At 63.5% G+C, this 23,890-nt stretch overlaps 1 protein-coding gene across 1 annotated transcript in view; it reads right to left on the minus strand.

Annotated features, from left to right (window-relative positions):
• Window positions 1-2,450: 2,450 nt before the first annotated feature.
• Window positions 2,451-23,890, minus strand: part of HIF3A (hypoxia inducible factor 3 subunit alpha) — a 32,250-nt gene continuing 10,810 nt past the window's right edge. The window contains exons 5-15 of the mRNA XM_090130041.1: window positions 22,864-22,973; window positions 19,360-19,538; window positions 13,724-13,830; window positions 11,971-12,118; window positions 10,448-10,590; window positions 8,132-8,331; window positions 5,559-5,633; window positions 5,199-5,464; window positions 4,311-4,395; window positions 3,515-3,575; window positions 2,451-2,599 (exon numbers count right to left, since the gene is read on the minus strand). Coding sequence (XP_089986167.1) covers window positions 2,490-2,599; window positions 3,515-3,575; window positions 4,311-4,395; window positions 5,199-5,464; window positions 5,559-5,633; window positions 8,132-8,331; window positions 10,448-10,590; window positions 11,971-12,118; window positions 13,724-13,830; window positions 19,360-19,538; window positions 22,864-22,973 — 1,484 coding nt within the window. The 3' untranslated portion in view covers window positions 2,451-2,489. The remainder of the gene's footprint in view (window positions 2,600-3,514; window positions 3,576-4,310; window positions 4,396-5,198; window positions 5,465-5,558; window positions 5,634-8,131; window positions 8,332-10,447; window positions 10,591-11,970; window positions 12,119-13,723; window positions 13,831-19,359; window positions 19,539-22,863; window positions 22,974-23,890) is intronic.

Below are 23,890 nucleotides of genomic sequence, written 5' to 3' on the forward strand. Positions count from 1 at the left end.
GGGTGTGCGTGTGGGTGGCAGCGGCTCTGGGCCCCGCCCTCGTGTGACGTCACCAGGAGTCCTCGTGTGACGTCATCACCAGGGTCGTTGGATGGCGTCACCAGGGTCCTCGTGTGCCACCAGAGGGCGTTGTGTGACACCAACGAGGACTTGTGCGACACTGGAGCCACGTAGGTGACACCAGGGATCCTCGTGCAACACCAGGGATCCTTGTGTGACACGAGGGATCGTCACATGACACCAGGGATCCTTTGTGTGACACCAGGGATCCTTGTGTAACACCAGGAATCCTTTGTGTGACACCAGGGATCCTTCGTGTGACTTCAGGGATCGTCGTGTAACACCAGGGATCATTCGTGTGACACAAGAAATCCTTCGTGTGACACCAGGGATCGTCGTGTAACACCAGGGATCCTCTGTGTGACACCAGGGATCCTTCATGTAATACCAGGTATCCTTGTGTGACACCATGGATCCTCTGTGTGACACCAGGGATCCTTCGTTTGACACCAGGGATCCTCGTGTGACACCACAGCCCCCCATCGTGTGACACCAGGGGGGTCATCGTGCAAACATTGTGACCCCCCCTCAAATCCCAGCTCAGGCACAGGAGCTGAGCAGAGCTCAGCACAAAGCGGCCGGGGGGGGAGGAGGGTTTGCACGAGGCTGTTGCACGAGGGGCTTCTCTTGCACGAGGGTGGGGTTCACACGAGGGTGGGGCTCTCAAGTGTCTCTTATCCAAGGTGTGCTCTCACACCAGTGATGTTCTTGCACGAGGCTGTTGCACGACGGCAGATCCTAAGCATGTGAAAAGCTCTTGTGCTGGGCACTTGCACGAGGATGGGGCTCGCACGAGGATGTCTCTTGCACGGGGCTCTTGCACGAGGGCAGCTCTTGCACGAGGCTGACCCTTCACAAGGGGGGCTCTTTGCACACAGATCTTGCACGAGCTTCTTGCACTAAGGCAGATCCCACCCTGCATGCATCTCTTGCACAAGGACATACATTGATCAAGGGTGGCTCTTGCACGAAGGCGGCTCTTGCACAAGGCACTTGCACAGGGACATCTCTTGCACCGGAGTGGCTCTTGCACGAGGACATATAATAAATGAGAGCAGATCTCACACGAGGGCAGCTCTTGCACAGTGCAGATCCTTCACAAGGGCGATTCTTGCACAGGGACAGATCTTGCACGAGGCTCTTGCACAAGTGCAGATGGTGCACACGTGTCTCTTCCACCAGGCTCTTCTACTCTAACACAAGTGTGGCTCTTGCACGGGGGTATCTCTAGCACCAAGCCCTTACACACGGGCAGCTCTTGCACGAGGCTGTAGCACCATATTCTCACACGAGGGCACCTCTTGCACAAGAGTGGCTCTTGCAGCAGGCCCTTGCACGAGGGCGGCTCTTACATTCAGCTCTAGCACCAGGCTCTTGCACAAGGACACCTCTTGCACAACAGTGGACCCTTCACAAGCGTGACTCTCGCACCAGGACCACGAGATCAGCTCTAGCACCAGGCCCTTGCACGAGGGTGCACCTTGCACGAGTGCCGCTCTTGCACGAGGCTCTAGCACCAGCTTCTTGCACAAGGACGGCTCTTGCACAAGCGCAGCTCTCGCACCAGGCCCTTGCACGAGGCCTGGCCTTGCACGAGGCTTTAGCACCACGTTCTTGCACGAGGATTTCCCCGTGCAAAGCAGGACGGACCTATATAAAAATGGGGGGGGGCGTTGGGGGGGGGTGGTCCCGGGTGAATTTGGGGGGGGGTCTGCAGGGTTTCCCCCTTAAAGGGACATTTCTCACGCCCCCCCCTCCAAAAGAAAAGAGACCCCCGTGGGGGGGGGGGTTGGCTATGAGTAATTGGGGGGGGGTCCCTTTTTGTTGGGGGGGGGGATGAGGCACAAATGTGTGGGGGGGTCCCCAAAATTGGGGGGGGGGAAGGAGGGGGGGTTGGGCTCAGACTGGGGGGGGGGGGGTCAGATTGGAGGGGGGGGGTGATGTTGGGGGGGGGGGAGGGGGGGCTCAGATTTGGAGGGGGGGCTCAGATTGGAGGGGGGGGTAATGTATGGGGGGGGCAATAAATGGGGGGGGGTGACGGGGGGTTCTAATTGGGGGGGGGTAACGTATGGGGGAGGAAATGTGGGGGGGGGGGGGGAGGAATGTATGGGGAAATTTTGGGTGTCGTTCCCCCCCTCACCCCACATTTTAACAAGTTTGGGGGGGGGGGGCTCACATTTGCTCCCCCCCCCCCCCCTCAGATCAAATGCATGGTGTGCGATCGATGGGATTTCTTTTTTTTCTGGGGGGGGGGGCTGCAGTATTTTGGGGTCCCCCATTGATGATGGGGGGGGGGCAGTGTTCCGAACCCCCCCCTCCTTTTCCCCTTTTGTTGTTATTTTTTTTTTGGGGGGGGGGGTCCCTATTGAATGGATGGGGTGGGGGGTTATTTTTTTTCTTGGGGGGGGGCATGCTGGCCCCCCCCCCCTTCAGTTGCTCTCCAAACATTGGTTGTGGGGGGGTCCTTTGGGCTCCTCTCCCCCCCGGGGGGGCCCCAATGTTGGGACCCCCCCCAGAGTCATGCCATCACTCAGCAGCACTGTTAAGAAGGGGGGGGGGGAAGAAAAAGAGAACATTAATGGGGTGCCCCCCCCCCCGCCACCAAGTTTGGGTTCCCCCCCATTATCAGGGTACCTCCTAAGTTTTCTTTTGGGGGGGGGGGGGGCCCATTTTGGGGTTATCCCCATATATTGTGCCCCCCCCCATTCTTGACCCCCCCCACATCTTGACTCCCCCCATTCTTGACCCCCACCCCCACATTCTTGACCCCCCCCCTCATTCTTGACCCCTCCCCATTCTTGACCCCCCCCCACATTCTTGACCCCCCCCATTCTTGACCCCCCCCTCATTCTTGACCCCCCCCCATTTTTGACCCCCTTCATTCTTGCCCCCCCCCTCATTCTTGCCCCCCCCCATTCTTGACCCCCCCCCACATTCTTGACCCTCCCCATTCTTGACCCCCCCCACATTCTTGACCCCCCCCCATTCTTGACCACCCCCACTCTTGACCCCCCCCTTCATTCTTGACCCCCCCCTTCATTCTTGACCCTCCCCCATTCTTGACCCCCCCCCACATTCTTGACCCCCCCCATTCTTGACCCCCCCCCACATCTTGACCCCCCCCCTCATTCTTGACCCCCCCCACATTCTTGACCCCCCCCATTCTTGACCCCCCCCCCACATCTTGACCCCCCCCTCATTCTTGACCCCCCCCCACATTCTTGACCCCCCCCATTCTTGACCCCCCCCCCACATCTTGACCCCCCCCCTCATTCTTGACCCCCCCCCACATTCTTGCCCTCCCCCATTTTTGACCCCCCCCCCACATTCTTGCCCTCCCCCGCATTCTTGACCCCCCCCCATTCTTGACCCCCCCCCACCATCAGTTTTTGGGACCCCCCCTATAATTTTGGGGTCCCCCCTCCATCAAATTTTGCCTCCCCCCCCCCCTCACCGAGGGGCTGCTCCTGCAGGGGGTTCAATCCTGGGGGGTCATCCCCACTCAGCAACAGCCCCTATAGAAGGGGGGGGGGACGGGGGGGAGGGGGGGGGACAGACACAAAGCGGGGGGGGGGGGGACACACAGACAAAAAGAGGGGGGGGGGCACAGGGACAAGGGGACACATGGGGACAAGATGGGGGAGGGGGGGGGAGGACATCAGGACACAGTGTTGACCTTCTGTATCTCAGTGTGCCCCCCCCCATGCCCCCCCCATGGCACAGTGCCCCCCCATATCCCCCTATGTCCCCCCCCCTCATGTTCCCCTCACCCCCCCACGTCCCAGTGTCCCCCCCCAACCCCCCCGTATCCCAATGTCCCCCCCACACCCATACATCCCAATGTCTCCCCCCCCCGTTGTCTCGGTGCCCCCCCATCTTCCCCCCCCCACCCCAACGACCCCCCCAATATCCCCATAACCACCCCATGCCCCCCCCTTACCCGAAAATCCACCCCCCCCCATCCCAATGCCCCCCCCATTCAGCCATCCCCCCCCCACAGTCTCCATGCCCCCCCCCACCCCTACGACCCCAATATCCCCATAACCACCCCATGTCCCCCCAGTGTCCCCCCCCCCCCATCATCCCACATCTCCCCCCATCTCTGTGCCCCCCCCCCCCACGTGACCCCCCGACATCCCCATATCCCACCCTCTCCATACCTCAATGCCCCCCCCGGCAGCCCCCACATCCCTGTATCCACTCATATCTGCCCCCCGTGCCCCCCCCCCCCCCCAAAAAAAACCCCATACCAGCCCCAGGGGGGGCACCAGCTGGGGGTCCAACTCCGCTCTCTTCAATGGAGCCCCCGACTCCTCCGCCCCCAACTCCCGTGCCCTAAAAAAAAAGCCACGCCCCCACTGCAAACCACGCCCCCTTCCCACCCCCAGGCCACGCCCCCTCCAGCAAACCCCGTCCACAGCCCTGCTAATTTGAATAGACACGCCCCACGCGTGGCCTCGCCCCCACATTAACCACGCCCCTACACGCAGCACCGCCCATTGACACAACCACGCTCATTTGCATAGCCACACCCCTCCGCGGTTAGCCCCGCCCACATCCCGCATGACCACGCCCCCCCCCCACAGGCACTCCCTATCCTCAATCCCTCCTATTTGAATAGCCACGCCCCCTTTCTGGCCACGCCCACACAACTCCTTTGCCCAGCATTGAACACTCACGTTGACCACGCCCCCACCTTAACCACGCCCCCACCCGCAGCACCGCCTATTGACACAACGACGCTAATTTGCATGGCCACGCCCCTCATGGGTTAGCCCCGCCCACAACCCGCATGGCCACGCCCCCTCCCACCATCACGGCAATTCCCCAAACCCTCCTATTTGAATAGCCACGCCCCCTTTCTGGCCACGCCCACATATCCCCATTGCCACTGCATTGCTCATGTTGACCACGCCCCCCTCTTTAGCCACGCCCACTCTGTCTATAACGAGCACAAGCTATTTGAATAACCACGCCCCCTTTCCGGCCCCGCCCCCACTCACGTGACTCTGAGGCCACGCCTCCATTAAACAACCCTCGCCAATTGCCAGCAATAAGCCCCGCCTCCTCCAGCCTCCCCCCACCATTGGTCGGACGCACACCGTAAGCCCCGCCCACGCGCCTTTAGCCCCGCCCACCTCTTCCTCGCAGCCGGGCGGGGCGGAGGGGCGTGGCCACGCCCAAGGGCGGGGTCGCTTCCCCAACGCGGGAGGGCGGGGCTTGACCGGAAGTGGGCGGGGCCACGACCGGGAAAACTCCTTGCACGTGGACGAGGGGGCGGGGCGGATGGGGCGGGGCCAAGAGAACGTTGGCCACGCCCCCTCGTCGTTTCGGCTCCGCCCAATTGGAAATCGCCGTCCATTGGGATGTATGGGGCCAGCATGGCCAGGTCCATCGGGGCGGCCTGGGGGGGGGGGGGGGCACGGAGGGGGGGTCACTATGATTCTAGGGGGGGGTCTGTCTTCTTTTTTCCCCCTTAAATCCCCCCCCTTAAATACCTGTAGGGTTGTGCTGGGCTCAGGGCTCCCAGCGAAGAGCTTCTGCACCTCGAAAAGCAGTTCATCCCCTGGGGGCTGGGGGGGGGTCAGAAGGGAGGGGGCAGAAAGGGGGGGAGATTAATTAATGTTAATTAATACCCCAAATCTGGCGCCCCCCACACCTTCAGGCCACCCCATTACGAACTGCAGGTGATGAGCACCAAAAAGGGCAACAAAGGGGGGGTCAGCATGGCCAGGATCTGCCCCCCTTCCCCCCCCCCGAGTGCCCTCCCCTGCCCCCAAAACCACACTGACGCCCCAAAGAGCCACAAAAGACCCCCCCAAAAACACACTGACCCCCCCCCAGAATCAAACATCACCCCCAGAATCCCCAAGAGATCCCCAGAATCAAAGGGACCCCCCAAGAACACCCAGCCCCCCTCCCAAAACCATACAGACCCCCCCCAGAACCCCCAAAAGTCCCCCCCACAACCATAGGGACCCCCCCAGATCCCCCAAAACCCCCCCAGAACCATACAGACCCCGCCAGAACCCCCCAAAACCCCCCCAAAACCATAAGGAACCCCCCTGTACCACCATAAGACCCCCCCAGAACACCAAGAGACCCCCCCAAAAAGATACAGACCCCCCCAGAACCCCCAATGGACCCCCAGAGCCATACAGACACCCCCAGAACCCCCAAAATACCCCACCAGAACCACACTGACCCCCCCCAGAACCAAACATCACCTCCAGAACCCACAAAGGACCCCCGCCAAAACCATCCAGACCCCCCCCAAAACCCCAAAAAGACCCCCCCAAAACCATGCAGAGCCCCCAGAACCTCCAAAAGCCCCCCCAAAACCATGCAGACCCCCCCCCCAGAACCCCCAATGGATCCCCCAGATCCAAACATCACCTCCAGAACCCCCAAAGGACCCCCCCCAAAACCATACAGACCCCCCCAAAACCCCAAAAAGCCCCTCCCAAAACCATAAGGACCCCCCACAACCCCCCATAATGATTCAGACCCCCCCAGAACTCCCAAAAGCCCCCCCAAAACCATACAGACCCCCCCCCGAACCCCCAATGGACCCCCCAGAACCAAACACCCCCTCCAGAACCCCCAAAACCCCCCCCAGAACCACACTGACCCCCCCAGAACTCCCAACCCCCCCCCCCAAAACCATACAGACCCCCCCCAGAACCCCCAATGGACCCCTCCAGAATCACAGGGACCCCCCCAGATCCCCCAAAAGCCCCCCCCAAAACCATACAGACCCCCCCCCAGAACCCCCAATGGACCCCCCAGAACCAAACACCCCCCCCAGAACCACACTGACCCCCCCAGAACTCCCAAAAGCCCCCCCCAAAACCATACAGACCCCCCCCCAGAACCCCCAATGGACCCCCCAGAACCAAACACCCCCCCCAGAACCACACTGACCCCCCCAGAACTCCCAAAAGCCCCCCCCAAAACCATACAGACCCCCCCAGAACCCCGAAAAGCCCCCCCAGAACCACAGGGACCCCCCCCAGAACCCCCAAAAGCCCCCCCCAAAACCATACAGACCCCCCCAGAACCCCAAAAAGCCCCCCCAGAACCAAACACCCCCCCCAGAACCCCCCAAAACCCCCCCAGAACTGTAACGACCCCGCCCAGATCCAAACATCACCTCCAGAACCCACAAAGGACCCCCCCCAAAACCATCCAGACCCCCCCAAAACCCCAAAAAGACCCCCCCAAAACCATACAGACCCCCCCCCAGAACCCCCAATGGACGCCCCAGAACCAAACACCCCCCCCAGAACCCCCCAAACCCCCCCCCAGAACCACACTGACCCCCCCAGAACTCCCAATAGCCCCCCCAAAACCATAAGGACCCCCCAGAACCCCCAAAAGCCCCCCCCCAAACCATACAGACCGCCCCCAGAACCCCCAATGGACCCCCCCAGAACCAAACACCCCCCCAGAACCACACTGACCCCCCCAGAACTCTCAACCCCCCCCCCCAAAACCATAAGGACCCCCCCCAGAATCCCCAATAGACCCCCCCAGAACCACAGGGACCCCCCCAGAACCCCCCAAAAGCCCCCCCAGAACCACACTGACCCCCCCAGAATCCCCAAAAGCCCCCACAAAACCATACTGACCCCCCCCCAGAACCCCAAAAAGCCCCCCCAGAACCACAGGGACCCCCCCCAGAACCCCCTAAAAGCCCCCCCCAAAACCATCCAGACCCCCCCAGAACCCCAAAAAGCCCCCCCAGAACCATACGGACCCCCCCAGATCCCCCAAAAGCCCCCCGAGAACCACACTGACCCCCCCAGAACCACAGGGACCCCCCCAGAACTCCCAACCCCCCCCCCCAAAACCATACAGACCCCCCAGAACCCCCCAAACCCCCCCCAGAACCACACTGACCCCCCCAGAACCCCCAAAAGCCCCCCCCAAAACCATAAGGACCCCCCCAGAACCACAGGGACCCCCCCAGAACCCCCCCCTCCAACAAACCCCCCCCCTCCAAACTCCCCTCAACCTCCCCCCCCCCCCCCGCAACAACATCCCCCCCCCCCCCCCTTTTGATCCCTACGGGGGAGGGGCTTCTGGAACGTCTCCGGATCGATGTTTGGGGGGGGTTGGGGGGGGGATTTTCCATTGCGGGGGGGTCGAAAATAGGAGCCAGCAGACGGGCGAGTTCCGGGGAACAGAAACGACGCGGATCCCTTTGCAGGGCGGCTTCGGGAACGTGGGGGGGGCGCACGAACGCCAACAGCCTCGGGACCCCCACACCTGGAAACGGAATAAAAAGGGGGGGGGCACCGGGGGGGGGGAGGTTGGCAGAACCCCCCCCTACTCTAAAACCCCCAAAAGAGCCCCCCCCCAGTAGCAGAGGGATCAACAGAGAAACAGAGACCCCCCACCCCCCCCCAGGACCTCCAAAAGACCCCCCCAGAAATAAAGGGACCCCCCCCAAAGACCCCCCCAGGACCCCCAAAAGACCCCCCGGAAATAAAGGGACCCCCCCCAGAAATAAAGGGACCCCCACAGGACCCCCCCCAGGACCCCCAAAAGAGCCCCCCCAGAAATAAAGGGACCCCCCCCAAGGACCCCCCCCAGGACCCCCAAAAGACCCCCCCCAGAAATAAAGGGACCCCCCCCCAAGGACCCCCCCCAGGACCCCCAAAAGAGCCCCCAGAAATAAAGGGACCCCCCCCAGGAAATAAAGGGACCCCCAAAAGACCCCCCCAGAAATAAAGGGACCCCCCCCAGAAATAAAGGAACCCCCCCCAAGGACCCCCCCCCCGGACTCCCAAAAGACCCCCCCCAGAAATAAAGGGACCCCCCCCAGGACCCCCAAAAGACCCCCAAAAGACCCCCCCAGAAATAAAGGGACCCCCCCCAGAAATAAAGGAACCCCCCCCAAGGACCCCCCCCAGGACCCCCAAAAGACCCCCCCCAGAAATAAAGGGACCCCCCCCAGGACCCCCAAAAGACCCCCAAAAGACCCCCCCCAGAAATAAAGGGACCCCCCCCCCCAGGACCCCCAAAAGACCCCCCCCAGAAATAAAGGGACCCCCCCCCAAGGACCCCCCCCAGGACCCCCAAAAGACCCCCCCCAGAAATAAAGGGACCCCCCCAGAAATAAAGGGACCCCCCCCAAGGACCCCCCCCAGGACCTCCAAAAGACCCCCCCCGGAAATAAAGGGACCCCCCCAGAAATAAAGGGACCCCCCCCCAAAGGACCCCCACCCATGACCCCCAAAAGACCCCCCCCAGAAATAAAGGGACCCCCCCCAGGACCCCCAAAAGACCCCCAAAAGACCCCCCCAGAAATAAAGGGACCCCCCCCCAGAAATAAAGGAACCCCCCCCAAGGACCCCCCCCCCGGACTCCCAAAAGACCCCCCCCAGAAATAAAGGGACCCCCCCCAGGACCCCCAAAAGACCCCCAAAAGACCCCCCCAGAAATAAAAGGACCCCCCCCCAGAAATAAAGGAACCCCCCCCAAGGACCCCCCCCAGGACCCCCAAAAGACCCCCCCCAGAAATAAAGGGACCCCCCCCAGGACCCCCAAAAGACCCCCAAAAGACCCCCCCCCAGAAATAAAGGGACCCCCCCCCCAGGACCCCCAAAAGACCCCCCCCAGAAATAAAGGGACCCCCCCCCAAGGACCCCCCCCAGGACCCCCAAAAGACCCCCCCCAGAAATAAAGGGACCCCCCCAGAAATAAAGGGACCCCCCCCAAGGACCCCCCCCAGGACCTCCAAAAGACCCCCCCCGGAAATAAAGGGACCCCCCCAGAAATAAAGGGACCCCCCCCCCAAGGACCCCCCCCCAGGACCCCCAAAAGACCCCCCCCAGAAATAAAGGGACCCCCCCCAGGACCCCCAAAAGAGCCCCCAGAAATAAAGGGACCCCCCAAAAGACACCCAAAAGACCCCCCCCAGAAATAAACGGACCCCCCCCAGAAATAAAGGGACTCCCCCCCAAGGACCCCCCCCAGGACCCCCAAAAGACCCCCCCCAGAAATAAATGGACCCCCCCCTCAGAAAAGACCCCCCCCCCAAAAAAGGGACCCCCCCCAACCCCAAAAGACCCCCCAGAAATAAATGGACCCCCCCTCAGAAAAGACCCCCCCCCCAGAACCAAAGGACACCCCCCAAAAAAAGGGCCCCCCCCAACTCCAAAAGACCCCCCAGAAATAAATGGACCCCCCCACAAAAAAGACCCCCCCCCAGGACCAAAGGACCCCCCCCCCAAAAAAAGGGACCCCCCCAACCCCAAAAGACCCCCAGAAATGGACCCCCCCCAAGGATCATAGGACCCCCCCCCAAAACAAAAGTGACCCCCCCCCCCCCCCAAGAACCCCAAGACCCCCCCCCCCCCCAAAAAAAAAAATATCCCACCGATGCTGAGGTTGAGAACGGCGTCGTGGGGGGGGGCATCGATTTCCGGGCCGGAATTGGGGGGGGGCAAACGCCGATTTTCCCCCCCCCCACGACGTTGGGTTTGTTCCAAGGAAAGGACAACGCCGCGCTGCTCCACGCGGCTGGAAAATGGGGGGGGGGCAAAGGGGGGGTCAGGGTAACCCGAAAATGTGGGGGGGGGAGACCCTAAAAGTGAATGGGGGGGGGTAAAAGACCCCATAAATGAATGGGGGGGGGGAGAGACCCCAAAAATGAATGGGGGGGGCAGGGAACCCCCAAAAATGGATGGGGGGGGGGCCAGGGTAACCCAAAAATGGAGGGGGGGGAGACCCTAAAAGTGAATGGGGGGGTGGTAAAAGACCCCATAAATGAATGGGGGGGGGGGGCGAGAGACCCCAAAAATGAATGGGGGGGGGAGAGACCCTAAAAGTGAATGGGGGGGGGCGAGAGACCCTAAAAGTGAATGGGGGGGGGGGCAAAAGATCCCATAAATGAATGGGGGGGGGAGAGAGACCCTAAAAGTGAATGGGGGGGGGTAAAAGACCCCATAAATGAATGGGGGGGGGGGGGGCGAGAGACCCCAAAAATGAATGGGGGGGGGGAGAGACCCTAAAAGTGAATGGGGGGGGGGGGGGCAAAAGATCCCATAAATGATTGGGGGGGGGAGACCCCAAAAATGGATGGGGGGGGGGAGAGACCCTAAAAATGAAGTGGGAGGGGGGTAAAAGATCCCATAAATGAATGGGGGGGCGAGAGACCCTAAAAGTGAATGGGGGGGGGTTTCCAAAAAGGGAATGCGGTCGAGGTTCACTTTTGGGGTCCTGCACCCCAATAGATGCCATTAATGGGGTCGACGTTCACTTTTGGGGTTCAGCACCCCATAGGTGCCTTTAATGGGGTCGAGGTGCTGTTATGGGTTCCCACACCCCATAATGGGGTCGAGGTGCTGTTATGGGGTCCCGCACCCCATAGGTGCCATGAATGGGGTCAAGGTGCTGTTATGGGTTCCCGCACCCCATAATGGGGTCGAGGTGCCGTTATGGGGTCCCGCACCCCATAGATGCCATGAATGGGGTCAAACTGCCATTATGGGGTCTCGCACCCCATAGGTGCCATGAATGGGGTGGAGGTGCAGTTATGGGGTCTTGCACCCCAATAGATGCCATGAATGGGGTGGAGGTGCCTTTTTGGGGTCCAGCACCCCCATAGGTGCCATGAATGGGGTGGGGGCTCCGTTTTGGGGTCCAGCACCCCATAGATGCCATGAATGGGGTCCAGGTGCCGTTATGGGGTCCCACAGCCCATAATGGGGTCGAGGTGCCTTTTTGGGGTCCCGCACCCCATAGGTGCCATGAATGGGGTGGAGGTGCTGTTATGGGGTCCCGCACCCCCATAGGTGCCATGAATGGGGTGGAGGTGCTGTTATGGGGTCCCGCACCCCATAGGTGCCATGAATGGGGTGTGGGCTCCGTTTTGGGGTCCCTGCCCCCCCCCCGCCCCACCTGAGCACGAAGTGGAGGCACACGATGCCCTCCGGCTGGGCGCTGCGGCTGTTGGCGATGACGGTCGCCTGGGTCTGAGCCCAAAGGAATCCGCCGCGCTTGGCCAGGAAGCGGTAATGGCTCGTAACCGCCTGGCCTTTGCTCAGCACTGCGGGGGGGGGGATTAATTAAGGGGGGGGGGGCGTCGTGGGGGGGGGTTGGAGGAACGTTATGGGGTGGGTTTGGGGTCCTGGAGGGGGATTTTGGGGTGTTGGGGGGGGTCCTGGGGGGGGGTTGGGGTCCTGGGGGGGGGGTTTTGCTCAGCACTCCGGGGGGGGGATTAATTAAGGGGGGGGGGCGTCGTGGGGGGGGGTTGGGGGAAGGTTCTGGGGGGGGTTTGGGGTCCTGGGGGGGGATTTTGGGGTGTTGGGGGGGGGGTTGAGGTGACCCTATGGGGGTTTAGGGGTGGGGGGGGGTCCTGGGGGGGGGAATTTGGGGTGTTGGGGGGGGTCCTGGGGGGGTCTTGGGGGGGGGTTGGGGTCATGGGGGGGGGGGTTTGGCTCAGCACTCCGGGGGGGGGATTAATTAAGGGGGGGGGGCGTCGTGGGGGGGGGTTGGGGGAACGTTATGGGGGGGTTTGGGGTCCTGGGGGGGGATTTTGGGGTGTTGGGGGGGGGGGTTGAGGTGACCCTATGGGGGTTTTGGGGTGGTGGGGGGGTCCTGGGGGGGGGATTTTGGGGTGTTGGGGGGGGTCCTGGGGGGGTCTTGGGGGGGGGTTGGGGTCCTGGGGGGGGTTTTGCTCAGCACTGCGGGGGGGGGGATTAATTAAGGGGGGGGGGCGTCGTGGGGGGGGGTTGGGGGAACGTTATGGGGGGGTTTGGGGTCCTGGGGGGGGATTTTGGGGTGTTGGGGGGGGGGGGTTGAGGTGACCCTATGGGGGTTTTGGGGTGGTGGGGGGGGTCTTGGGGGGGGGGTTGGGGTCCTGGGGGGGGTTTTGCTCAGCACTGCGGGGGGGGGGGTTAATTAAGGGGGGGGGGCGTCGTGGGGGGGGGTTGGGGGAACGTTATGGGGTGGGTTTGGGGTCCTGGGGGGACTTTGGGGTGTTGTAGGGGGGGGTTGAGGTGAATCTATGGGGGTTTTGGGGTGGTGGGGGGGTCCTGGGGGGGGGATTTTGGGGTGTTGGGGGGGGTCCTGGGGGGGTCATGGGGGGGGGTTTTGCTCAGCACTGCGGGGGGGGGGTTAATTAAGGGTGGGGGGCGTCATGGGGTGGGGTTGGGGAAGGTTATGGGGGGGGTTTGGGGTCCAGGGGGGGGATTTTGGGGTGTTGTGAGGGGTCCTGGGGGGGGGCTGGGGGGGGTATGAGGTGAACCTATGGGGGTTTTGGGGTCCTGGGGGGGAATTTTGGGTCTTGGGGGGGGAAGATGGGGGCTCCATGGGTGGGGGGGGGGGCATTTGGGGTGAGATGATGGGGATATGGGGGATGCAGGGGGGGATATGGGGGATCCCATGGGGATTTTGGGGGTTCTGTTGGGATTTTGGGGGTGGGGGGGGAATTTAGGGTTGGGGGGGTCCTGGGGGGGTCCAAGGCGGGGGGGGGGGGAAGATGGGGGTTCCAGGGGGGGCATTTGGGGTGAGATGATGGGGGATATGGGGGATGGAGGGGGGATATGGGGGGGATATGGGGATTTTGGGGGTTCTGATGGGATTTTGGGGGTGGGGGGGGGGGAATTTAGGGTTGGGGGGGTCCCGGGGGGGTCCCGGGGGGGTCACTTACGGGTGTGCACGCTCCTGCTCAGGGTGTCGGAATCGAGTGCGTGGACGTATTCATAGAGGGAACAGCCCAGCAGCTCCTCGGGGGCGTAACCAGCCACCTCCCCAATCCTATAAGAGCCCCGGTCAGTCCTGGGGGGGGGGCATGGGGGGGGCTATGGGGTCGTTGGGGAGGGGGGGGGGCTATGGGGTTCTATTGGGTGCTGGGGGGGGCTATAGGGTCGGGAGGGGAGGGTATGGGGGGCTATGGAGTCGTTGGGGAGGGGGGGGGGGGCTATGGGGTTCTATTGGGTCCTGAGGGGGGTGCTATAGGGTCATGGGGGGGACTATGGGGTCGTGGGGGGGGGTTATGGGGTCGGGGAGGGGGTATGGGGAGCTATGGGGTCATGGGGTGGGACTATGGGGGGCTATGGGGTGGTGGTGGGGGGCTATGGGGTCATGGGGTGCTGGGGGGGCTATGGGGTGGTGGTGGGGGATATGGGGTCGTGAGGGGGACTATGGGGTCTATGGGGTGCTGGGGGGATATGGGGTCGTGGGGGGGGGTTATGGGGTCGGGGAGGGGGTATGGGGGGCTATGGGGTCTTGGGGTGGGACTATGGGGGGCTATGGGGTGGTGGTGGGGGATATGGGGTCGTGGGGGGCACTATGGGGTCTATGGGGTGCTGGGGGGATATGGGGTCGTGGGAGGGGGTTTATGGGGTCGGGGAGGGGGTATGGGGGGCTATGGGGTCTTGGGGTGGGACTATGGGGGGCTGTGGGGTGGTGGTGGGGGATATGGGGTTGTGAGGGGGACTATGGGGCCTATGGGGTGCTGGGGGGATATGGGGTCGTGGGAGGGGGGTTATGGGGTCGGGGAGGGAGTATGGGGGGCTATGGGGTCTTGGGGTGGGACTATGGGGGGCCATGGGGTGGTGGTGGGGGGCTATGGGGTAGTGGGGGAGGCTATGGGGTCATGGGGGGGAACTATGGGGTCTATGGGGTGCTGGGGGGGGCTATGGGGTTGTGGGGGGGTTATGGGGTCGGGAAGGGAGTATGGGGAGCTATGGGGTCATGGGGTGGGACTATGGGGGGCTATGGGATGGTGGTGGGGGATATGGGGTGGTGGGAGGAGGCTATGGGGTCATGGGGTGCTGGGGGGGCTATGGGGGTCGTGGGTGGGGATATGGGGTCGTGGGGGGCACTATGGGGTCTATGGGGTGCTGGGGGGCTATAGGGTCGTGGGAGGGGGTTTATGGGGTCGGGGAGGTGGTATGGGGGGCTATGGGGTCTTGGGGTGGGACTATGGGGGGCTGTGGGGTGGTGGTGGGGGATATGGGGTTGTGAGGGGGACTATGGGGCCTATGGGGTGCTGGGGGGATATGGGGTCGTGGGAGGGGGGTTATGGGGTCGGGAAGGGAGTATGGGGAGCTATGGGGTCCTAGGGTGGGGCTATGGGGTCCTATAGGGTGCTGGGGGGGGGGCTATAGGGTTGGGAGGGGAGGGTATGGGGGCTATGGGGTGGTGGTGGGGGATATGGGGTGGTGGGAGGAGGCTATGGGGTCATGGGGTGCTGGGGGGGCTATGGGGTCGTGGGTGGGGATATGGGGTCGTGGGGGGCACTATGGGGTCTATGGGGTGCTGGGGGGGCTACGGGGTCGTGGGTGGGGGATTGTGGGGTCAGGGAGGGGGTATGGGGGGCTATGGGGTCATGGGGGGAGGCTATGGGGGATCCTATTAGGGGTCTGGGGGGGTGAGGGGGGGGGGCTATGGGGTTTGGGGTCTCAGGGGGGGTCTATGCGGGGCCAACGGGGGGGGGTCTATGGGGGGGGGGTCTCAGGGGGGTTCCCGGGGGGGAGCCTATGGGGTTTGGGGTCTCGGGGGGGTCCATAAGGGGGTCTATGGGGGGGTCCTATTGGGGGTCCCGGGGGGGGGGTATGGGGGGGGTCCTATTGGTGGTCTACGGGGGGGGGGTCTCTAGAGGGGTCTATGGGGAATCCTATTTGGGGGGGGGGTCTCAGAGGGGTTCCCGGGGGAAGTCTATAGGGGGGTCTATGGGGGTCTATTGGGGGGGGTCTCGGGAGGGGGGTCTATGGGAGTTGGGGTCTCAGGGAGGGTCCTATTGGGGGTCTCGGGGGGGGGGTCTATGGGGGTCTATTGGGGGGGGTCTTGGGGGGGGTCTATGGGGGTCTACTGCGGGTCTATTGGGGGGGTCCCAGGGGGGGGTCTCTAGGGGGGTCTATGGGGGTCCATTGGGGGTCTCAGGGGGGTCTATTGGGGGTCCTATTGTGGGTCCTATTGGGGGTCTCGGGGGGGGGTCTATAGGGGGGTCTATTGGGGGGGGGTCTTGGGGGATCCTATAGGGGGTCTCGGGGGGTCTATGGGGTTCCTATTGGGGGTCTCGGGGGGGGGTCTCTAGGGGGGTCTATGGGGGATCCTATCGGGGGTCTATTGGGGGGGGGCCTATAGGGGGGGTCTATTGGGGGTGTCTATGGGGGGGTCTATAGGGGGGTCTATTGGGGGTCTATGGGGGGGTCTCTAGAGGGGTCTATGAGGATCCTATCGGGGGTCTCAGGGGGGGTCCTATTAGGGGTCCTATTGCGGGTCCTTTTGGGGGTCTCAGGGGGGGGTCTGTAGGGCTTCTATTGGGGGTCTATGGGGGATCCTATTGGGGGGGTCTATGGGGGGTCCTATTGGGGTCTCGGGGGGGTCCTATTGGGGGGTCCTATTGGGGGGTCTATGGGGGGGTCTATTGGGGGTCCATTGGGGGGGTTCTCAGGGGGGTCTATGGGGGGTCCTATTGGGGGTGTCTATGGGGGGGTCTATGGGGGATCCTATCGGGGGTCTCGGGGCGGGTCCTATTGGGGGTCTATGGGGGTCGATTGGGGGGGTCTATGGGGGGTCCTATTGGGGGGGGTCTATTGGGGGTCTATGGGGGGGTCTCTATGGGGGTCTATGGGGGTCGATTGGGGGGGGTGTCTCGGGGGGGTCTCTATGGGGGGTCTCGGGGGGGGTCTCTATGGGGGTTTATGGGGGTCTCTATGGGGGTCGATTGGGGGGGGTCTCGGGGGGGTCTCTATGGGGGTCTATTGAGGGTGTATTGGAGGGGGTCTCTAGGGGGGTCTATGGGGGATCCTATTTGGGGGGGGGGTCTGAGAGGGGTTCCTGGGGGGAGTCTATAGGGGGGTCTATGGGGGTCTATTGGGGGGGTCTTGGGGGGGGGGTCTATGGGAGTTGGGGTCTCAGGGAGGGTCCTATTGGGGGTCTCGGGGGGGGGTCTATGGGGGTCTATTGGGGGGGGTCTTGGGGGGGGTCTATGGGGGTCTACTGCGGGTCTATTGGGGGTCTATTGGGGGGGTCCCAGGGGGGGGTCTCTAGGGGGGTCTATGGGGGTCCATTGGGGGTCTCAGGGGGGTCTATTGGGGGTCCTATTGGGGGTCTCGGGGGGGGTCTATAGGGGGGTCTATTGGGGGGGGGTCTCGGGAGGCTCTCTAGGGGGGTCTATGGGGTTCCTATTGGGGGTCTTGGGGGGGGGTCTCTAGGGGGGTCCTATTGGGGGTGTCTATGGGGGGGTCTATGGGGGATCCTATCGGGGGTCTCGGGGCGGGTCCTATTGGGGGTCCATGGGGGTCGATTGGGGGGGTCTATGGGGGGTCCTATTGGGGGGGTCTATTGGGGGTCTATGGGGGGGTCTCTATGGGGGTCTATGGGGGTCGATTGGGGGGGGTGTCTCGGGGGGGGTCTCTATGGGTGTCTATGGGGGGGGGTCTCGGGGGGGGTCTATGGGGGTTTCTGGGGGTCAATTGGGGGTCTCGGGGGGGGTCTCTATGGGTGTCTATGGGGGTCGATTGGGGGGGTCTATGGGGGGTCTCTATGGGGGTCTATTGAGGGTGTATTGGGGGGGGTCTCTAGGGGGGTCTATGGGGGTCTATTGGGGGTCGATTGGGGGGGTCTATTGGGGGGTCATATTGGGGGGCTCTATGGGGGGGTCTATGGGGGGTCTATTCGGGGGGGGTCTCGGGGAGGTCTCTATGGGGGTCTCTGGGGGTCTCTATGGGGTCGATTGGGGGGGGCTCTCGGGGGGAGGTCTATGGGGGTCTATTGGGGATCCTATTGGGGGTCTCGGGGGGGGTCTCTATGGGGGTCTATGGGGGTCGATTGGGGGGGTCTATGGGGGGTCCTATTGGGGGGTCTATGGGGGGTCCTATTGGGGAGGTCTCGGGGGGGGTCTCTAGGGGAGTCTATGGGTGTCTATGGGGGGGGTCTCGGGGGGGTCTCTGGGGGTCTCTATGGGGGTCGATTGGGGGGGGTCTCGGGGGGCTCTCTAGGGGGGTCTATGGGGGTCCATTGGCGGTCTCAGGGGGGGTCTCTATGGGTTCGATTGGGGGTGTCTCTATGGGGGTCAATGGGTGTCTATTGGGGGGGGCTCTCGGGGGGGGCCTCGGGGGGGGTCTATGGGGGTCTCTATGGGGGTCGATTGGGGGGGGTCTCGGGGGGCTCTCTAGGGGGGTCTATGGGGGTCGATTGGGGGGGTCTCGGGGGGGTCTCTATGGGGGTCTATTGAGGGTGTATTGGGGGGGGTCTCTAGGGGGGTCTATGGGGCTCTATTGGGGGTCGATTGGGGGGGTCTATTGGGGGGCTCTATGGGGGTCGATTGGGGGGGGTCTATAGGGGGGTCTCTATGGGGGTCTCTGGGGGTCTCTATGGGGGTCGATTGGGGGGGTCTATGGGGGTCGATTGTGAGGGGTCTCGGGGGGGGTCTATGGGGGTCTATTGTTGATCCTATTGGGGGTCTCGGGGGGGGTCTCTATGGGGGTCTCTGGGGGTCTCTATGGGGGTCGATTGGGGGGGGTCTCGGGGGGGGTCTATTGGGGATCCTATTGGGGGTCTCGGGGGGGGTCTCTATGGGTGTCTATGAGGGTCGATTGGGGGGGGTCTCGGGGGGGTCTCTATGGGGGTCGATTGGGGGGGTTCTCTAGGGGTGTCTATGGGGCTCTATTGGGGGTCGATTGGGGGGGTCTATGGGGGGGTCCTATTGGGGGGGCTCTATGGGGGGGTCTATGGGGGTCGATTGGGGGGGTCTCTATGGGGGTCTCTATGGGTTCGATTGGGGGTGTCTCTATGGGGGTCTATGGGGGTCGATGGGGGGGTCTATGGGGGGTCCTATTGGGGGGTCTATTGGGGGTCTATGGGGGGGTCTCTATGGGGGTCTATGGGGGTCGATTGGGGGTCTATAGGGGGGGTCTCGGGGGGCTCTCTAGGGGGGTCTATGGGGGATCCTATTGGGGGTCTCGGGGGTGGTCTCTATGGGGGGTCTATGGGGGATCCTATTGGAAGTCTCGGGGGGGGTCTCGGGGGGGGTCTATGTGGGTCGATTGGGGGGGGTCTCTCTGGGGGTCGATTGGGGGGTGTCTCTATGGGGGTCTATGGGCGTCGATTGGGGGGGTCTAAAGGAGGGTCTCTATGGGGGTCTATTGGGGGTCTCAGGGCAGGTCCTATTGGGGGTCTATTGGGGGTCGATTGGGGGGGTCTATGGGGGGTCCTATTGGGGGGGTCTATGGGGGTTCTATGGGGGTCGATTGGGGGTCTGGGGGGGGTCTCTATGGGGGTCTCTATGGGGGTCAATGGGGGTCTATTGGGGGGGTCCCGGGGGTCCCGGCGCACCGCTCGTCGCAGTAGGTGAACTTCATGTCCATGGAGTGGCGGCTCAGCACCGCCCCGGAGCCCAGCGGGGCGTCGATGGCCGCCGGGTGGGCGATGGGTTCGCAGATGAGAACCAGGCAGCGCAGCGCCGCGCCGCCGCCGCTGCTGTAGGAGCGCAGGTGGCCCGCGCAGTGCAGAACCTGTGGGTGCCAGGGGGATGGGGGGCGATGGGCTGGGACCCATAAGTGTGGGACCCATAAGTGTGGGAATGTGGGAACCATAAGTGTGGGACTGTGGGACCCGTAAGTGTGGGACCCATAACTGTGGGGCCCGTAAGTGTGGGAATGTGGGACCCATAAGTGTGGGACCCATAAGTGTGGGGCCCGTAAGTGTGGGACTGTGGGACCCATAAGTGTGGGAATGTGGGACCCATAAGTGTGGGACCCATAAGTGTGGGAATGTGGGACCCATAAGTGTAGGAATGTGGGACCCATAAGTGGGACCCATAAGTGTGGGACTGTGGGACCCATAAGTGTGGGACCCATAAGTGTGGGAATGTGGGACCCGTAAGTGTGGGACCCAAAACTGTGGGACCCATAAGTGTGGGACCCATAAGTGTGGGACTGTGGGACCCGTAAGTGTGGGACCCATAAGTGTGGGACTGTGGGACCCGTAAGTGTGGGACCCAAAACTGTGGGACCCATAAGTGTGGGACCCATAAGTGTGGGACTGTGGGACCCGTAAGTGTGGGACCCATAACTGTGGGGCCCGTAAGTGTGGGAATGTGGGACCCATAAGTGTGGGAATGTGGGACCCATAAGTGTGGGACCCATAAGTGTGGGAATGTGGGACCCATAAGTGTAGGAATGTGGGACCCATAAGTGGGACCCAAAGTGTGGGACTGTGGGACCCATAAGTGTGGGACCCATAAGTGTGGGAATGTGGGACCCATAAGTGTGGGACTGTGGGACCCATAAGTGTGGGGCCCATAAGTGTGGGAATGTGGGACCCATAAGTGTGGGATCCATAAGTGTGGGGCCCGTAAGTGTGGGAATGTGGGACCCATAAGTGTGGGACCCATAAGTGTGGGACTGTGGGACCCATAAGTGTGGGGCCCGTAAGTGTGGGAATGTGGGACCCATAAGTGTGGGATCCATAAATGTGGGGCCCGTAAGTGTGGGAATGCGGGACCCATAAGTGTGGGACCCGTAAGTGTGGGACCCATAAGTGTGGGAATGTGGGACCCATAAGTGTGGGACCCATAAGTGTGGGACCCGTAAGTGTGGGACTGTGCGACCCATAAGTGTGGGAATGCGGGACCCATAAGTGTGGGACCCATAAGTGTGGGACCCATAAGAGTGGGAATGTGGGACCCATAAGTGTGGGACCCATAAGTGTGGGACTGTGGGACCCATAAGTGTGTGACCCATAAGTGTGTGACCCATAAGTGTGGGACTGTGGGACCCATAAGTGTGGGAATGTGGGACCCATAAGTGTGGGACTGTGGGACCCGTAAGTGTGGGACCCATAAGTGTGGGACCCATAAGTGTGGGAATGTGAGACCCATAAGTGTGGGAATGTGGGACCCATAAGTGTGGGACCCATAAGTGTGGGAATGTGAGACCCATAAGTGTGGGACCCGTAAGTCTGGGACCCATAAGTGTGGGAATGCGGGACCCATAAGTGTGGGACCCATAAGTGTGGGACCATAAGTGTGGGAATGTGCGACCCATAAGTGTGGGAATGCGGGACCCATAAGTGTGGGACCCATAAGTGTGGGACCATAAGTGTGGGACTGTGCGACCCATAAGTGTGGGAATGCGGGACCCATAAGTGTGGGACCCATAAGTGTGGGACCCATAAGAGTGGGAATGTGGGACCCATAAGTGTGGGACCCATAAGTGTGGGACTGTGGGACCCATAAGTGTGTGACCCATAAGTGTGTGACCCATAAGTGTGGGACTGTGGGACCCATAAGTGTGGGAATGTGGGACCCATAAGTGTGGGACTGTGGGACTCGTAAGTGTGGGACCCATAAGTGTGGGACCCATAAGTGTGGGAATGTGGGAACCATAAGTGTGGGACTGTGGGACCCGTAAGTGTGGGACCCATAAGTGTGGGAATGTGAGACCCATAAGTGTGGGACCCGTAAGTCTGGGACCCATAAGTGTGGGAATGCGGGACCCATAAGTGTGGGACCCATAAGTGTGGGACCCATAAGTGTGGGACCCGTAAGTGTGGGAATGTGGGACCCATAAGTGTGGGACTGTGGGACCTGTAAGTGTGGGGCACAGCAGTGTGGGACCCATAAGTGGGAGCATGAGTGTGGAACCCATAAGTGTGGGACTGTGGGACCCATAAGTGGGACCCATAAGTGTGGGGCACAGCCCTGTGGGACCCATAAATGTGGGAGCCTTAAATGGGACCCGTAGCCACGCCCCTGCCCGTAGCCCCGCCCCGTCCAACTTTAGCCCCGCCCCCTTCGTTCTCAGTCCCAATCCCCGCCCGTAGCCCCACCTCTCCCCGCCCTTTGCCCCGCCCCCCGCCCAAAGCCCGCCCCCCACGACCGTAGCCCCGCCTCCCTCCCCGTAGCCACGCCCCTTCCGCGCGTAGCCGCGTCCCCTCCCATAGCCCCGCCCCCTTACGCCAGTAGCCCCGCCCCCTCCCATAGCCCCGCCCCCTCTGCCTGTAGCCCCGCCCCTCGCCCATAGGCCCGTCACCCACTGCCGTAGCCCCACCTCCTTTCCCATAGCCCCGCCCACCGCCCAAAGCCCCGCCCCCACGACCGTAGCCCCGCCCCCACGACCGTAGTCCCGCCCCCTTCCCGTAGCCCCGCCTACCTCCCCGTAGCCACGCCCCATCTGCGCGTAGCCCCGCCCCCTCCCATAGCCCCGCCTCCCTTCCCGTAGCCCCGCCCCCCGCCCATAGCCCCACCCCCACGTCCGTACCCCGCTCCCTCCGCGCGTAGCCCCGCCCCCTCCCAATAGCCCCGCCCCCCACGACCGTAGCCCCGTTTCCCTCCCCGTAGCCGCGCCCCATCAGCGCGTAGCCCCGCCCCCTCCCATAGCCCCGCCCCCTACGTCAGTAGCCCCGCCCCCGCCCATAGCCGTGTCACCCACTGCCGTAGCCCCGCCTCCCTTCCCGTATCCCCGCCCCCTCCCATAGCCCCGCCCCTTCAGCGTGTAGCCCCGCCCCCTCCCATAGCCCCACCCCCCACGTCCGTACCCCGCTCCCTCCGCGAGTAGCCCCGCCCCTTCCAATAGCCCCGCCCTCCACGACCGTAGCCCCGCCTGCCTCCCCGAAGCCCCGCCCCCTCCCATAGCTCCGCCCCCCACGGCAGTAGCCCCGCCCCCCGCCCATAGCCCCGTCACCCACTGCCGTAGCCCCGCCTCCCTCCCCGTAACCCCGCCCCCTCCCATAGCCCCGCCCCCCTCGGCCGTAGCCCCCCTCCCATAGCCCCGCCCCCCTCGGCCGTAGCCCCCCTCCCATAGCCCCGCCCCCTCCGCCCGTAGCCCCGCCCCCCACCTTCCACGCCGCAGCCTTGAGGTTGAGGCAGCGCCCCCTGCCGCTCAAAGTGCTTTTCATCCGCAGGGAGAAACTGCGGCCAGAGCGATCGCCCCTGCGGCGGGACCCCACTGCGGGGGGGGCGCGGGGGGGTTAATCGGGGCTGGGGGGGGCGAGGGGGGGTGCAGAGGAAGGGGGGTCGTGGGGGGGGGTCAATGGGTTGTGGGGATGGGGGGCTTAATTGGGGGGTGGCGGGGGATAAAGGGGGGATAATTGGGGGTGGGGGGGACATGGGGGGGTCAGAGGATGGGGGGGCGTGGGGGGGGTCAATGGGTTGGGGGCAATGGGGGGGGAACATGGGGGGGTCAATGGGGGGGGCATGGGAGGGGTTAATTGGGGGCTGGGGGGGCACAAGGGGGGGCTTTAATTGGGGGTGGAGGGGGATAAAGGGGGGGTAATTGGAGGTGGGGGGGGCGAGGGGGGGCAGAGGAAGGGGGGGCCGTGGGGGGGGTCAATGGGTTGGGGGGGTAATTGGGGGGTGGTGGGGGACATGGGGGGGGTCAATGAGGGGGGGCGTGGGGGGAGTAATTGGGGGGTAGGGGGGTCGGGGGGGGCAGAGGAGGGGGGGGCGTGGGGGGGGTCAGTGGGTTGGGGGGGGGATGGGGGGGTTAATTGGGGGGGGGATAAAGGGGGGGTAATTGGGGGTGGGGGGGGCGAGGGGGGGCAGAGGAGGGGGGGCGTGGGGGGGTCAATGGGTTGGGGGGGATGGGGGGGGAAACATGGGGGGGTCAATGGGGGGGGCATGGGGGGGGTTAATTGGGGGCTGGGGGGGCACAAGGGGGGGCTTTAATTGGGGGTGGGGGGGGACAAGGGGGGGGGAATCGGGGGTGGGGGGGGCGAGGGGGGTCAGAGGAGGGGGGGGCATGGGGGGATTCAATGGGTTGGGGGGGATGGGGGGGGTTAATTGGGGGGTGGTGGGGGACATGGGGGGGGTCAATGGGGGGGACAACGGGGGGGTTAATTGACTGGGGGGGGCAAAGGGGGGTTA

The sequence above is a fragment of the Phasianus colchicus genome, chromosome 38, assembly GCF_987193195.1.
Source record: "Phasianus colchicus chromosome 38, bPhaCol1.hap1.1, whole genome shotgun sequence".
Taxonomy (NCBI): domain Eukaryota; kingdom Metazoa; phylum Chordata; class Aves; order Galliformes; family Phasianidae; genus Phasianus; species Phasianus colchicus.